The 18,469-nt window shown below is 47.5% G+C and overlaps 1 protein-coding gene across 1 annotated transcript in view; it reads right to left on the reverse strand.

The window, feature by feature from the left end:
- Positions 1-18,127, reverse strand: part of LOC142462883 (uncharacterized) — a 69,850-nt gene extending 51,723 nt beyond the window's left edge. Inside the window, exons 1-5 of the mRNA XM_075565097.1 lie at positions 18,061-18,127; positions 9,062-9,293; positions 2,795-2,998; positions 2,492-2,606; positions 45-1,055 (exon numbers count right to left, since the gene is read on the reverse strand). Coding sequence (XP_075421212.1) covers positions 45-1,055; positions 2,492-2,606; positions 2,795-2,998; positions 9,062-9,139 — 1,408 coding nt within the window. The 5' untranslated portion in view covers positions 9,140-9,293; positions 18,061-18,127. The remainder of the gene's footprint in view (positions 1-44; positions 1,056-2,491; positions 2,607-2,794; positions 2,999-9,061; positions 9,294-18,060) is intronic.
- Between the last annotated feature and the right edge of the window lie 342 nt (positions 18,128-18,469).

The raw sequence follows: 18,469 nt of genomic DNA on the forward strand, positions 1-18,469 counted from the left end.
CCTCAGATGCGCAAGTTATTACAGCGGGATCTATTCTTAGGATCCTCCTGTAGAAAGTTCCCAGTACTTCTCCCCTTTGTGAATTATCTTATGTCGCACAAGATCAGAGTTCTGGGAAAAACATTTCCCACATTCTGCGCAAACAAATGGTTTCTCTCCTCTGTGAACTGTAAAATGTCGAACAAGAATTGAGTTCTGGGAAAAACATTTCCCACATTCTGTGCAAACATATGGTTTCTCTCCTGAGTGAATTCTCTGATGTTTAACAACAGTTGATTTACTGGTAAAACATTTCCCACATTCAGAGCAAACAAACGGCTTCTCTCCTGTGTGAATTCTCTGATGTGTAACAAGATTTGCGTTCTGAGAAAAACATTTCCCACATTCAGAGCAAACAAATGGTTTCTCTCCCGAGTGCGTTTTTTCATGTTCAACAAGATGTGGGTTCTGAGAAAAACATTTCCCACACTCAGAACAAAGAAATGGTTTTTCTCCTGAGTGAATTCTCTGATGTTTAGCAAGAGTGGAGTTATTGGTAAAACATTTTCCACATTCAGAGCAAATAAATAGTTTCTCTCCTGTGTGAATTGTCTGATGTGTAACAAGATCTGAGTTACTAGCAAAGCATTTCTGACATTCAGAGCAGCTATACAGCCTTTCTGTGGTGTGTGTCCTTTCAAGAATTTTATAAGCTGATTTATTCTGAACGTTTTTACCATATTCACTGCACATATACTTTATTGTAGAAAAGTTCTCGTGAATTTTCTGTGCATTATTGTTTCTTTTGCCCCCCTCCTTATTAGGAGTAGATACATAATCTGTCCTTGTATGTTCCCCGAGTGTATAAATGTGGGCGTCTGTGAGCTTTCCTTCTTCATGTGAGGTTGATTCCGTAACCATATATCTCACAGATTTTTTCTCTCTCTTGCTTGGTTTACTTTGCTTCAAGCGATTTGTTCCCTTATTTTCTATAACGTGGTTATCTTCAGTTACACGATCTGGTGAGCAAAGAGTAGTGTGATATCCTGTACGTGTATTTCTGTTCGTGAATTTATCTGTTGGAAAGAAATGCAGTGTGAGAAAAGAAGTTCATTAATAATAGAAACATTGCAACAATAAAGCCATGCAAGGATTGAAGTATGTGAGCAGTCCAGCAACCAAGAGGTTGAAAGATCAATTTTTCTGTTTCTTGTGGGTATATCATGGAATGCCATGAGTTTGGTGGCAATAAAACCATTAAGGAAAGCCATGTGAATATAGAGCTGTGTGAGTGAAATTGCAGTGTGTGCCAAGTGCATTTTGATAAAGTGTGGAGTTATAACCAGGAGTGAGTTGAAACAGAGAACGTGTACAAGGTATGTAGAACTACAGTAAGTTAATAGCACTTAACACTACTGTACATAGTTGCAACAATGCCATTATGGCTATAGAAAGTGGTGTAGGAAGCAGGGCTTGTGGTTTTATGCGCACTGGGATTCCTTCGCACAGAGGGGCTACCTTTATATTAGGGATGGATTGCCCCTCAATGAAGAGGAATCTTCTGTGATACGGAGTGAAGATTATACAATCTCCAACCTTTTTAACCTAGGAAGGAGGATGGAGGGACAGGAAAGGGGTAATTGACTAGACAGAATAGGTAGGAATTGGGAAATAGCTTAAAAAAAGTTAAAAAAATGGCAATAGTGCTGTGTAATCGCCAATGGTTCTACAGTAGGGCCCCGCTTCTCGGCGTACCGGCAATATGGCGGTACTGTTTCTTGACTGCAGTCATGTTTCCGCGCATGCGCAAAAAGGGAACGCCGACTCCGCGCATGCACAGAAGAGGCCGCCCGACTCCGCACATGCACACTTTCTGGGACAGGAGGAAGGGCGAGAAATCCACCGTTGAACATAGCATTTTTTTGTGCAGAGCACACAAATGCTATTGTCCACTTTTCGTCGGGGGTCTGGAACTGAACACGCCGTGCGTGTGCGGTCCGCCTGTACTCACATTTGAGTGGTATTAAATGTCACAATCGGTGGCAAAGATGTTCTCAGGTGGGTTAAAGAGATTTGCCGCATTTTCGGACACGTTTTGCTATATTGGGTTCTTTATTTAAATCCATATTTTTTTAGTATATGGGGGACAGAGGACCCTGAGGTGTAAGCCTTTAAATTAATCCTGGTGGTGGCAGTATCATTTCTGGGGCTGTGAGATGATTTTGGTGTGCGAGTGACCATTTTTGGTGCCTCTCTGGGGAGGCGAATGGAACAACGGGAGGGCCGTTTGTTTATCACACACGCAAGCACACACCAAACATAATTTAACATTTCAATCAGTATAAAACACATGTGCCCAATCATCATTGGAATGTACCATTTCTTGTTCCTCACATTACCCCTTTCCCCCCTAAAATTGCTAATATCAGAGAAACTTGAGCTTGAGATCCTTTTTTGCTAGATCCCCGCAGCACAGACATCGCTACTAGAATGAGAGAAAGCCTCCTCTTACCCAGTGATATGAGGTGATTCTCCATCACATCCTTGTAGAGCTCCTTGTGTTCTTCTAAATAACCCCACTCCTCCATGGAGAAATACACAGCAACATCGTCACACTTTATAGGTACCTGTAACACAAAGAATCCCCCCACTTATTATCCAGACATAACTGGTCCTGTAAGAATCTTTTACTTATGGAAAGCCAGGTGAGCAAGGGTGAGAGGAAAATACAGATACATAGAACAAAGTTAGCTAAAGAAAAGACTAAATGAAGACATAAAGATGGTAAAATGTAACGCTGTTCAGCAGCCCTCACCTCTCCAGTCAGTAGGTGAATGATCCTGTTGGTGTGTTCCAGGATCTTCTCAGTCTCCAGCATCTTGGCATTGTTTCTCTCGTGTAACCGTGAGTTAGTTGGATGCTCCATGATGGGTCTCTGGGTCCTGCACAATCCTTCGGTGACACAGGGACTGCTGCTGCCTGTGACATGCTCACCGTGCTTCTTCACAACAATATAATCCTACACATTGAGATATACAGAAATAAATATCTCTGTGCAGAGCAAGAGACAAAAGTTCAGTCCCATTCTCCTGAAGATGTGTTGCTTCTCAGTGAGAGGGACAAATCGTGTTAATAGGTCTACACTCAAGCAATCTATTCAGTGGCCTCCCCACCAATCCTGCCTATTGTATCACTGAGTGCATCAAACTCACTGCCTCTCCTGTGTCTACTGTATACAGGCATACCCCGCATTAACGTACGCAATGGGACCGGAGCATGTATGTAAAGCGAAAATGTACTTAAAGTGAAGCACTACCTTTTTTCCACTTATTGATGCATGTACTGTACCTCAATCGTCATATACGTGCATAACTGATGTAAATAATGCATTTGTAACAGACTCTATAGTCTCCCCGCTTGCTCACAGCTTCAGTACAGGTAGGGAGCCGGTATTGCTGTTCAGGACGTGCTGACAGGCGCATGCGTGAGCTGCTGTTTGCCTATTGGCGACATGTACTTACTCGCGAGTGTACTTAAAGTGAGTGTCCTTAAAGCGGGGTATGCCTGTATAACACAAAGATCTGGGATTGTGAAAGTCACATACAAAATAATGTGTAATCATGGCAGGACTCGCAACATTACAGTTACATAGTAGATGAGGTTTAAAAAAAAGGACATGTTCGAGTTCAACCTATATTAAATTTAGTTGACTAAGATACGCATCCTATAATTATATTAATTCAGACGAAGGCAAACAAAAAATCCCAATGAAATATGAACTAATTCTGTCTATAATGGCTGTAACGTATGTATATCTTTATTTAAATAGCGGCCACAGCTGTACTCAGCGCTTTACAAAGAGATACCGTACAGGGAATTATAATACAATAAATGCAAAAAAACTATTTCAGACAATAGGAAAGGAAATCCCTGCCCCGGAGAGCTTACAATCGAAGTCAGCGCTTGCAAACATACGGCTCGCGGGGCCCCCGGATCCTTCTGTCCATCCCACAGACTAGGATTGATGGTATGGGGACATGATGAGAGATTTGGTGTAAGGGGAGGGGCCTGTGCGGACTCTTCCAGGCTACTCCCCCACGTGACTGCAGCAGGAACTCCCGTGAGTCTTCCCGGGATAATAGGAGTGCCCGGTGAGCCTTTGTATGGGATCTTGCTGCAGTCAAGTGCAGAAGCAGCATGGAAGAAGCAGCACAGGCCCCTCCCCCACACCAGCACAGGCGTGTCCCCCACACCAGCACAGGCCCCCCCACACCAGCACAGGCCCCTCCCCCCACACCAGCACAGGCCCCTCCCCCCACACCAGCACAGGCCCCCACCCCCACACCAGCGCAGGCCCCTCCCCCCACACCAGCACAGGCCCCTCCCCCCCACACCAGCGCAGGCCCCTCCCCCCACACCAGCGCAGGCCCCTCCCCCCACACCAGCGCAGGCCCCTCCCCCCATGCCAGCACAGGCCCCTCCCCCACACCGAGTGTGAGGGGGGAGGAGGATACGAGAGCGTGAGGGGGGAGAGGAGGATACAAAGAGCGTGAGGGGGGAGAGGAGGATACAAAGAGCGTGAGGGGGGAGAGGAGGATACAAAGAGCGTGAGGGGGGAGAGGAGGATACAAAGCGTGAGGAGGGAGACGAGGATACAAAGAGCGTGAGGGGGGAGAGGAGGATACAAAGAGCGTGAGGGGGGAGAGGAGGATACAAAGAGCGTGAGGGGGGAGAGGAGGATACAAAGAGCGTGAGGGGGAGAGGAGGATACAAAGAGCGTGAGGGGGAGAGGAGGATATGAAGAGGGAGAGAGGAGAATATGAAGAGTGTGAGGGGAGAGAGGAGAATATGAAGAGTGAGTGGGAGAGGAGGATATGAATAGTGTGAGGGGGAGAGGAGGATATGAAGAATGTGAGGGGGAGAGGAGGATATGAAAAGTGTGAGGGGGAGAGGAGGATATGAAAAGTGTGAGGGGGGAGAGGAGGATATGAAGAGTGAGGGGGAGAGGAGGATATGAATAGTGTGAGGGAGGAGAGGAGGATATGAAGAGTGTGAGGGGGGAGAGGAGGATATGAATAGTGTGAGGGGGGAGAGGATGATATGAATAGTGTGAGGGAGGAGAGGAGGATATGAAGAATGTGAGGGGGAGAGGAGGATATGAAAAGTGTGAGGGGGGAGAGGAGGATATGAATAGTGTGAGGGTGGAGAGGAGGATATGAAGAGTGTGAGGGGGAGAGGAGGATATGAAAAGTGTGAGGGGGGAGAGGAGGATATGAAGAGTGTGAGGGGGAGAGGAGGATATGAAAAGTGTGAGGGGGGAGAGGAGGATATGAAGAGTGTGAGGGGGGAGAGGAGGATATGAATAGTGTGAGGGGGGAGAGGAGGATTTGAAGAGTGTGAGGGGGGAGGGGGGAGAATATAGCACACTCAAGGCTACTACTATAGCACCGTGGACAGTTTCCACTCCAACCAGCACTGAATAAACTGTTGATTCTTCCAAAGCGATCATCATAACCAAGCATGGGGGAGCAGTGTGGGCAGAGGGGGGGAGAGCAGTGTGGGCGGAGGGGGGGAGAGCAGTGTGGGCGGAGGGGGGGAGCGGTGTGGGCGGAGGGGGGGGAGCAGTGTGGGCAGAGGGGGGGGGGAGCAGTGTGGGCGGAGGGGGGGGGAGCAGTGTGGGCAGAGGGGGGGGGAGCAGTGTGGGCGGAGGGGGGGGGGAGCAGTGTGGGCGGAGGGGGGGGAGCAGTGTGGGCGGAGGGGGGGGGGGAGCAGTGTGGGCAGAGGGGGGGGGGAGCAGTGTGGGCGGAGGGGGGGGAGCAGTGTGGGCAGGGGGGGGAGCAGGGTGGGTGGAGGGGGGGAGCAGGGTGGGTGGAGGGGGGGAGCAGTGTGGGCGGAGGGGGGGAGAGCAGTGTGGGCGGAGGGCGGGAGCAGTGTGGGCGGAGGGGGGAGCAGTGTGGGCGGAGGGGGGGAGCAGTGTGGGCAGAGGGGGGAAGGAGCAGTGTGGGCGGAGGGGGGGGGGTATTGAGACGCCTGAGACTTGTGGGATGGGGAGGATGGTTAGAGAAAGGGATCAGAGAGGACTGATACTGGTGGGGAGTGGAGGGATAAAGGGTCCGTAGGAACCTGATACTTAGGGAGGAAGGGGAACAGAGGGATCACAGAAGCCTGATGCATCTGCAGGGGTGGAATGAAAAAAAGACACCAGAGAAGCCTGATGTAAGGAAGAGAACGGGATTGGACAAGCCTCAGGCTTCTGGTTGGTGGGCGGAGAAAGGCACCCGAGAAATGTAATGCTTGTGGGGTGAGATGAAAAAGGGGATCAGAGAAGCCATATTACTTGGGTGGGCAAGAGGGAGAAAAGAATTGGAGAGGCCTCATGTTTCTGGGGAGCGGGAGGAGACAGGGATCACCGAGGTGTGATGCTTGGAGAGGTGGGGAAGAAGTGGACAGTAGGATGGGGGAAAAATGGATTGGAGAAGCCTGGTTCCTTGGGGCTGCATTCCACATTCTCTGATGTCATGGGATCATGTCATTATGTATGATGACATCAAAGAATTGGGGGGGGGGGAAAGAGTAAAGGTTGCTTGTTACCTAAACTCCGAAATTTCCGGACATTTGAAGGGTTTGCTTACAAACCTTAAGTACACTTTAACTGCGTTTTTTTTTCCAATTGAAGTGTCAAAAGTATGCAGTCTTCACTTCAATTCATACCCAGTATTATGCATTATATCCTACCACCCTCTGCAGCTACTGCCTGACATTGAGCACTTTTCCTAAACCTGTTCTCTACAAGCACTCCTAAATCATTGTCCGCCAAGGATTGCCCTAATTTCCCCCCATTTATTTTCTATGTATTCTTGCTTCCCAAATGTATAACTTAATATTTTTCTGTATTAAAACAGTATCTGCCATTTACTTGCCAAGCTTCCAGTCTATCAAGTCCTTCTGTAGAGAAGTTACTTTCTGTCCTGATGTTACTACAGTACTTTAATTTAGTATCAGCAGCGAATATAGAGATTTGGCTCTCTATGCCAACATCGGGGTGATTAATAAACAAGTTAAAAGGCAATGCCCCCGTACTGCACATTGAGGTACTCTACTTGCAACTTTGGCGAAAATCATCAATTTATGCCACATTTCTGCTGCATGTCCTTCAACCAGTTTTACATTTCCTTTATTTTGTACACTAACCTCGTGTATCACAAGCCTTTGCAAAATCTAAGTAGTCCACATTCACTGCATTACCCTGGTCTAAATTCCTACTTACCTCCTAAAAGATACTAATAAGGATAGCCTGGAATAACCAAATCAATCATAAATGCATGCCGACTTTTACTAATAGTATTTAGAAATACCTAATGGATAACAAAATTATCACTTAATAAAACGTCAAGTAGATTTCCCATTATTAATGTCTACAATTCCCTGGTTGTGACATATCTCCCTTTTTTTCAAATATAGGCACCAATCTTATGGTACTGAGCCTGTGGAAATAAAGTCCTTGAATATTAACTATAAAAGGTCTGGCTATTACTGAACTTAGCACCTTAAGAACCCGTGGGTGCATGCCACCGGGGCCAGGTGCCTTATTAACCACACTGTTACCAAGCCGCCTGTGCACTGCCTGTGGCGACCATGGAATGTAATGTTGTGGTTGCTCCCTTGTTGTAATATTTTTGCAATGGAGTCATCTCCATTGTATATACAGAGGTAAATAATGTATTTAATACCTCTGCCTTATCCTTATACTCAATACTTTGCCGGAACATCTTTCACTGAATGGGTCCTGTAGCCTCTTTTCTTATCTTTTTGGCATTACTGTACTTGAAGAACATTTCTTAGGGTCTTTCCATTGCAGTCCTTTTGCATTTTACAATGTTGATAACCTGCTTAGCCTTTTCACAACTTGTCTTAGGCCTCGGCCATGTTTACTGCTTGCTGGCGGAAGCGTGCTGAGGCGCGCCCCCGCTCAGCACTGAGCCCCTACAGCCGCAATTAGAGCGGCTTTAGTAGGGGCTCACCTGCGCTTCCGCGCGCTTGCGGAAGCACAGGTCTTAGGGGAATTTAAAATTCCCCCGCTTGCCGGCGAGACAGGCCGGTCACGTGAGCGGTTTGCCCAATGAGGGCGAACCAGCTCCGTGACGTCACTGACCCGCCCCCGGCCAGTGACGCGCCCGCCCCCGGCCCGCCCCCTGAAGGCCCGCTGACGGCGCGTGCGGTAAGCAACCGCAAGGCCAGGGGAAGCACCCGCTTTCCCTGCGCCTCAGCGAGCCAGCAGGCAGCATGGACTCGGCCTTACAGTCTCTATAATTCTGATATGATGCCTCTGTCCCTTCTGACTAACAATCCAAAGGCCTGCCTCTCCCTTTCTATTTTTTCCTCTGTCTGTTTATTGAGACCCATTGGTTTGGATTTGTTTCTTTTATATTTACCACGCAAAAGGTATATACACTGTTAAGAGTACTCATCTTAAATGTTTGAAAGATTGTCCAATTTATCTTCCATGTTTCTTTCATGCAACAACATCCCAATTTATTCCTTGTAGAATTATTTTTAGTGGACGCAAATCTGACTCTAAAATTAAGAGTCTTTGTTGATAAGATATGATTTTTTAATCAATTATTTCAAATGAGACCCATGTTATGATCAGTTTCCCAAATATTCCCTTACTATAATGTGTTATTACTGCTACATTCTGTGGATATTACAGATTCATGTAGCACAGACACAATACAGCAATTTTATAATATATGTATAATATACATAGTGGGTCAAAGATCTTCCTCTGCACAAACATGTTTCTTCCTGGCCAAAGTACATCCAATCAGTGGGTCCATCCCCTCTGCCAAAGTACATCCTTCTCTGACCCTCTCTCACTGTGCTCTCCCGCTGCCCAATCATGTCCTTATGTGACCCGGGCTCTCCATGTGACCAAACATCTTCCCTGCTCCTGTGCTCTTACTTAGTCTAATAACATCTGTCCTTTTACATTGCATCTCAAGTATCTCCCCATAGTAATGCTCTGCAGGACCCTGTTAATGAGATAAGATGGTGTCATTTTCACATCCCCTGGAGCCCTCACCTCTCCAGTCAGCAGGTAGATGATCTCCAGGGTGTGATTCAAGATCCTCTCAGTCATCAGCTTCTTCTCCTGGTTCATCACCAATGAGTTAGTCAGATGCTCCAAGAACGGGCTCTGTTCGTTGTGGAAGCGTTAGAGCACGTGGAGACCTCTGCAGTTAGCGATCTATATTGTACGTGTCCTTCACAACTATATCATACTGCAAATAGGGAGAGAGGGATGTATGTGTCACCTGCAGTGAAAGAAAAGGAAACCAATTAAAGAGTGTCTCTCCTGTTTGGGGAACCCTAAAGTGGGAGGGACAGCTGTGAGGGATTGTGTGCCCTGATTGTCTGTGGCCCTCTGCAGTGGTAAAAGTGCCTTACAAAAGGATTGGTTCTGTGCATAAGAATTGCTAAAAAGTTTACGATATAAAGACACAGATTTTTGGATAACCTTTTACAAAGTTAGACAGATGAAACATAGCAGGAGAATTTACTCAATTAAACTTAATAAATTCCTTTAATCTAATAAGAAAGTATAACTGTGAGATTGGAAAAAAAAAATGGTTCTGAGTTGATAAATGAATCAGTAGTGGTAATTTAAAACCCCCTAGTACCATGTATGTGTGGAAATGAAAAGCTGTGCAATGCAGCAAGCATAAGCTTATAGGGATCCATGTCAAAATGGATTTGAAGCTAAAGGTGGCACTGTGTGCTCATTTGCATGTCATTTTCCAGTGGAAGCACTGTATGCTAGGTGATAATGGTGAAAGGCGGGGCTGCAGACCTAAGACATGCAAATGAGCAAACAGTAATATTTCCATTTGCTGTATATGTATGTATATGTATGTATATAATATTTCCATATGCTGTATATGTATGTATATATAGAGACACACAGTGTTTATCCAATAAGAAGCAGCCATATCTACATTTGGACTCATCTTCTAAAATATTGGACTTTTCTATGGACTTTCAGCTGCAATATATATTGCACGTATTGATAGAGAATCACATCCTTTTTTGTGTGTTTCTGTATGTTTATAATTTTGGATACACGATTATCTATATCTATAAGACTGAAATAATGTTTGTGTGTGTATTTCTGCTGGACAGCTCATTGGCCTGCGGGCCAGGCAGGGAGGAGCCAGGCAGGGAGAAGAGACACACACGCACACTCACACTCACATCCTCCTCACACCGTGACCGTGTGCACCTCTGACCATCACCGCACACCATGAGCAGACACACACACACACACACACACCCTACCCCCCACCGCCTCCCCACCCGCCGCTGACACAGTTCCTCGCGGGGGGGAAGGACAACACCACTTCCGCCGACCGCCTCTGCCCCACCACTTACCACCCTCTCTCAGCAGCGCCTCACCTCCTCCCCACCCGCTGCCGACACAGCTCAGCGCGGGGTGGGGGGGGGGGAACCGCCGCCGACGACAGCCGCCTCTGCCCCACCACACCGTCTCTCAGCAGCGCCTCAACTCCCCACCCTCCGCCGACAAAGCTCCGCAGGGAGGGGGGGGAGAAACACCGCCGACACAGCGCCTCACCTCCTCCCCACCCGCCGCCGACACAGATGCGGGGGGGAGGGGGAAGGACAACACCACTGCAGCCGCCTCTGAGCCCACCACCACCCCTCTCTCAACAGCGCCTCACCTATCCACTTGCCGCCGACACTAGCGCGCCACCGCCAGTCAGCAGGGGGGGGGGGAGGGTGTCAGGAAAGAGGGGGGGGGGAGAGCGAGTCAGGAGAGAGGGGGGGGGGAGAGCGAGTCAGGAGAGAGGGGGGGAAGAGTCAGGAAAGAGGGGGGGAAGAGTCAGGAGAGAGGGGGGGGAAGAGTCAGGAGAGAGGGGGAGAAGCCCTCACATAAATACATACTGACTGACACACACTCTGACTGACTGACTGACACACACTCTGACTGACTGAAAGACACACTCTGACTGACTGAAAGACACACACTCTGACTGACTGAAAGACACACACTCTGACTGACTGAAAGACACACACTCTGACTGACTGAAAGACACACACTCTGACTGACTGAAAGACACACACTCTGACTGACTGAAAGACACACACTCTGACTGACTGAAAGACACACACTGACTGACTGAAAGACACACACTCTGACTGACTGAAAGACACACACTCTGACTGACTGAAAGACACACACTCTGACTGACTGAAAGACACACACTGGCTGACTGAAAGACACACACTCTGGCTGACTGAAAGACACACACTCTGGCTGACTGAAAGACACACACTCTGACTGACTGAAAGACACACACTCTGACTGACTGAAAGACACACACTCTGACTGACTGAAAGACACACACTCTGACTGACTGAAAGACACACACTCTGACTGACTGAAAGACACACACTCTGACTGACTGAAAGACACACACTCTGACTGACTGAAAGACACACACTCTGACTGACTGAAAGACACACACTCTGACTGACTGATAGACACACACTCTGACTGACTGATAGACACACACTCTGACTGACTGATAGACACACACTCTGACTGACTGATAGACACACACTCTGACTGACTGATAGACACACACTCTGACTGACTGAAAGACACACACTGACTGACTGAAAGACACACACTCTGACTGACTGAAAGACACACACTCTGACTGACTGAAAGACACACACTCTGACTGACTGAAAGACACACACTCTGACTGACTGAAAGACACACACTCTTGACTGAAAGACACACACTCTGAACACACACTGGCTGACTGAAAGACACACACTCTGGCTGACTGAAAGACACACACTCTGGCTGACTGAAAGACACACACTCTGACTGACTGAAAGACACACACTCTGACTGACTGAAAGACACACACTCTGACTGACTGAAAGACACACACTCTGACTGACTGAAAGACACACACTCTGACTGACTGAAAGACACACACTCTGACTGACTGAAAGACACACACTCTGACTGACTGAAAGACACACACTCTGACTGACTGATAGACACACACTCTGACTGACTGATAGACACACACTCTGACTGACTGATAGACACACACTCTGACTGACTGAAAGACACACACTCTGACTGACTGATAGACACACACTCTGACTGACTGATAGACACACACTCTGACTGACTGAAAGACACACACTCTGACTGACTGAAAGACACACACTCTGACTGACTGAAAGACACACACTCTGACTGACTGAAAGACACACACTCTGACTGACTGAAAGACACACACTCTGACTGACTGAAAGACACACACTCTGACTGACTGAAAGACACACACTCTGACTGACTGAAAGACACACACTCTGACTGACTGAAAGACACACACTCTGACTGACTGAAAGACACACACTCTGACTGACTGAAAGACACACACTCTGACTGACTGAAAGACACACACTCTGACTGACTGAAAGACACACACTCTGACTGACTGAAAGACACACACTCTGACTGACTGAAAGACACACACTCTGACTGACTGAAAGACACACACTCTGACTGAAAGACACACACTCTGACTGAAAGACACACACTCTGACTGACTGAAAGACACACACTCTGACTGACTGAAAGACACACACTCTGACTGACTGAAAGACACACACTCTGACTGACTGAAAGACACACACTCTGACTGACTGATAGACACACACTCTGACTGACTGATAGACACACACTCTGACTGACTGATAGACACACACTCTGACTGACTGATAGACACACACTCTGACTGACTGATAGACACACACCCTGACTGACTGATAGACACACACTCCGACTGACTGATAGACACACACTCCGACTGACTGATAGACACACACTCCGACTGACTGATAGACACACACTCCGACTGACTGATAGACACACACTCCGACTGACTGATAGACACACACTCCGACTGACTGATAGACACACACTCCGACTGACTGATAGACACACACTCCGACTGACTGATAGACACACACTCCGACTGACTGATAGACACACACTCCGACTGACTGATAGACACACACTCCGACTGACTGAAAGACACACACTCCGACTGACTGAAAGACACACACTCCGACTGACTGAAAGACACACCCTCCGACTGACTGAAAGACACACCCTCCGACTGACTGAAAGACACACCCTCCGACTGACTGAAAGACACACACTCTGACTGACTGAAAGACACACACTCTGACTGACTGAAAGACACACACTCTGACTGACTGAAAGACACACACTCTGACTGACTGAAAGACACACACTCTGACTGACTGAAAGACACACACTCTGACTGACTGAAAGACACACACTCTGACTGACTGAAAGACACACACTCTGGCTGACTGAAAGACACACACTCTGACTGACTGAAAGACACACACTCTGACTGACTGAAAGACACACACTGACTGAAAGACACACACTCTGACTGAAAGACACACACTCTGACTGAAAGACACACACTCTGACTGAAAGACACACACTCTGACTGAAAGACACACACTCTGACTGACTGAAAGACACACACTCTGACTGACTGAAAGACACACACTCTGACTGACTGAAAGACACACACTGACTGACTGAAAGACACACTGACTGACTGAAAGACACACACTCTGACTGAAAGACACACACTCTGACTGAAAGACACACACTCTGACTGAAAGACACACACTCTGACTGAAAGACACACACTCTGACTGAAAGACACACACTCTGACTGAAAGACACACACTCTGACTGAAAGACACACACTCTGACCGACTGAAAGACACACACTCTGACCGACTGAAAGACACACACTCTGACCGACTGAAAGACACACACTCTGACCGACTGAAAGACACACACTCTGACCGACTGAAAGACACACACTCTGACCGACTGAAAGACACACACTCTGACCGACTGAAAGACACACACTCTGACTGACTGACACACACTCTGACTGACTGACTGACACACACTGACTGACTGACACACACACTGACTGACTGACACACACACTGACTGACTGACACACACACTGACTGACTGACACACACACTGACTGACTGACACACACACTGACTGACTGACACACACACTGACTGACTGACACACACACTGACTGACACACACACTGACTGACACACACACTGACTGACTGACACACACACTGACTGACTGACACACACTCTGACTGACACACACTCTGACTGACTGAAAGACACACACTCTGACTGACTGAAAGACACACACTCTGACTGACTGAAAGACACACACTCTGACTGACTGAAAGACACACACTCTGACTGACTGAAAGACACACACTGACTGACTGAAAGACACACACTCTGACTGACTGACTGACACACACACTGACTGACTGACACACACTCTGACTGACTGACACACACTCTGACTGACTGACACACACTGACTGACTGACACACACTCACTGACTGACTGACACACACTCACTGACTGACACACACTCACTGACTGACTGACACACACTCACTGACTGACTGACACACACTCACTGACTGACTGACACACACACTGACTGACTGACACACACACTGACTGACACACACCCACTCACTGACTGACTGACACACCCACTCACTGACTGACTGACACACCCACTCACTGACTGACTGACACACCCACTCACTGGCTGACTGACACACCCACTCACTGACTGACTGACACACCCACTCACTGACTGACTGACACACCCACTCACTGACTGACTGACACACCCACTCACTGGCTGACTGACACACCCACTCACTGACTGACTGACACACCCACTCACTGACTGACACACACACTGACTGACACACACACTGACTGACTGACTGACACACTCACTGACTGACTGACACACACTCACTGACTGACACACCCACTCACTGGCTGACTGACACACCCACTCACTGACTGACTGACACACCCACTCACTGACTGACTCACACACTCACTGACTGACTGACACACACACTCACTGACTGACACACAGACTCACTGACTGACTGACACACACACTCACTGACTGACTGACACACACACTCACTGACTGACTGACACACACACTCACTGACTGACTGACACACACACTCACTGACTGACTGACACACACACTCACTGACTGACACACTCACTGACTGACACACACACTCACTGACTGACACACACACTCACTGACTGACACACACACTCACTGACTGACACTCACTGACTGACACACACTCACTGACTGAGCCACACTCACTGACTGAGCCACACTCACTGACTGACACACACTCACTGACTGACTGACACACACACACTCACTGACTGACCCACACTCACTGACTGACACACACTCACTGACTGACTGACACACACTCACTGACTGACCCACACTCACTGACTGACCCACACTCACTGACCCTCACTGACTGACCCACACTCACTGACTGACCCACACACACTCACTGACACACACTGACTGACACACACTGACTGACACACACACACTGACTGACACACACTCACTGACTGACTGACACACACTCACTGACTGACTGACCCACACTCACTGACTGACTGACACACACTCACTGACTGACACACACTCACTGACTGACTGACACACACTCACTGACTGACACACACTCACTGACTGACTGACACACACTCACTGACTGACTGACACACACTCACTGACTGACTGACACTCACTGACTGACTGACACACACTGACTGACTGACACACACTCACTGACTGACTGACACACACTCACTGACTGACACTCACTGACTGACACACACTCACTGACTGACTGACACACACTCACTGACTGACTGACACACACTCACTGACTGACTGACACACACTCACTGACTGACTGACACACACTCACTGACTGACACACACTCACTGACTGACACACACTCACTGACTGACACACTCACTGACTGACACACACTCACTGACTGACACACACTCACTGACTGACTGACACACACTCACTGACTGACTGACACACACTCACTGACTGACACACACTCACTGACCCACACACACTCACTGACCCACACACACTCACTGACCCACACACACTCACTGACCCACACACACTTACTGACTGACACACACTCACTGACTGACACACACTCACTGACTGACACACTCACTGACACTCACTCACTGACTGACACTCACTGACTGACAGACACTCACTGACTGACAGACACTCACTCACTGACTGACTGACTGACACACACACTTCCCCCCTCAGTCAGCTCAGCTGCCAAACACAGGGGGGGGGCACGGAGCTGTGAACAGGGGGGGGGGGGGCGACAGAGCTGTGAACAGGGGGGGGGGGGGTAGGAAACAAAGCATTGAATGGGGTGGGGATCTGAGGGGGCGCAGCTCTGAACAGCTGTGAAGAGGGGGGAAAGGAATTGGGAGCGAGAACATTACATCCCGGGCAACGCTGGGTATATCAGCTAGTTGATAATACATATACACACATATACACATACAGTGCTTGACAAATGCACCCGCCCCCTCACTTGGGGTGAGTGCATTTTACCCGCTGTCGAGTGTTACCGGTGGCGGGATGCTGGGGCATCTCCCGGCATTTTCCTGCATCTCTCTGTCCAACTTCAGGGTCTCCCCCTGCACCTCCTTTGAAAATGGCCATGCGGCGTAAAATGACAACGAGACCCTACGTGACGTCAGGGGGAGACACTGAAGTAGGACAGAGAGATGCAGGAAAATCACGGGAGACGCCGCAGCATCCCGCCACCGGTAACACTCGACAGTGGGTAAAGTGAGGGGGGTTATAATTAGATCATTTTCGGGGGGGGGGGGTGGAGGGGAGAGAGGTTCCTTTTTTCCAATTTGTCGAGCCCTGTACATATATGTGTGTGTATATATGTATATACACACATATATTTCGTTATATACACATGCATGCACAGTATATATTTTGTATACACCTGTGCATATGTGTGTGTGTGTGTGTGTGTGTGTGTGTGTGTATATAATATAATAGCCGTGTTAGTCCACTTGCGATAGTGCAACTTGTCATAGGACAAGCTTTCGAGAGTTTACCCTGTGACCTGACGAAGAGAGGAAAACTCTCGAAAGCTTGTCCTATGACATAAATTGTTAGTCAAATAAAAAAGGTTTCACCTAATACTGAAGAACTCATTTATTCTGTCTGATAGATAGATAGATAGATAGATAGATAGATAGATAGATAGATAGCAAATGGAAATATTACTGTGTGCTCATTTGCATGTGTTAGGCAGGGTTGCAGACCTGTCTTTCTGGGAAATTACATGCAAATGAGCACACAGTGCCAAGTTTTGCTTCAAATCCATTTTGACATGGACCCCTATAAGCTTTTGCTTGCTGCATGATCACAGCTTTGAGCACAGCCTGGGTAAGATGCATAGGCAGTAACCCTACTCACAGACAGCCGTCTCGACCTTATGGGTCTCATCAGTGTGAGTCTGGTTATACTGGATTTGCAAATATATATATAGGCTACTAATATTAGTAGTCTGTATTTACCTTTTATTCACCCTTTTTGTTATATGTGTGGTGTGTGTGTGTGTGTGTGTATATATATATATATATATATATATATATATATTATATATATATATATGTGTATATATATATATATATGTGTATATATATATATATATGTGTATATATATATATATATATATATATATATATTATATATATATATATATATATATGCAAATATAACTGTATGCTCATCTGCATGTCTTGCATATTTGCTTTCCTGTGGAGGGTTTTTGTCACTTTTTTTACTCACCATAACTTAACTCAGTATTATGTTTTTTTTAATTTTTTATATATATATATATATGTGTATAACAATATCTGGTTGGTGTGGGAGGGGGGGGGGGTATTTTAATAATGTATCTGCTGTTTAATGTTAATAGTAAAGTAACCATACCTTGCTGCAGCCTTGAGGGGGGGGAAGAAGTGTGCTTGCCGAAGCTCTGCACTGATTGGCTGATATCTTCTGTTGTCATATATTTCAACACACAGGATTCTGGGAACTGTAGTTAATCTATATGGAACTACTATACTTTTGAAAGATGAACAGGACTACATTTCCCAGAAAACACCGCAAAGTGACGTCATGTGACAATCAGCAGCCAATTATAGAGGAGGAGGCGGGCAAGAGTGAGAGGGAGCGCACATCACGAGTGGGGGGGAGAGACTACACCTCGAGGGGAGGGAAGGAGGGGGTGTGTGAGAGACTACACCACTAGGGGAGTGAAGGGGGGGGAGGGGAGTGAAGGGGGGGGGGAGGGGAGTGAAGGGGGGGGGAGGGGTAGTGAAGGGGGGGGAGGGGAGTG

Source organism: Ascaphus truei, chromosome 11 (genome assembly GCF_040206685.1).
Source record: "Ascaphus truei isolate aAscTru1 chromosome 11, aAscTru1.hap1, whole genome shotgun sequence".
Taxonomy (NCBI): domain Eukaryota; kingdom Metazoa; phylum Chordata; class Amphibia; order Anura; family Ascaphidae; genus Ascaphus; species Ascaphus truei.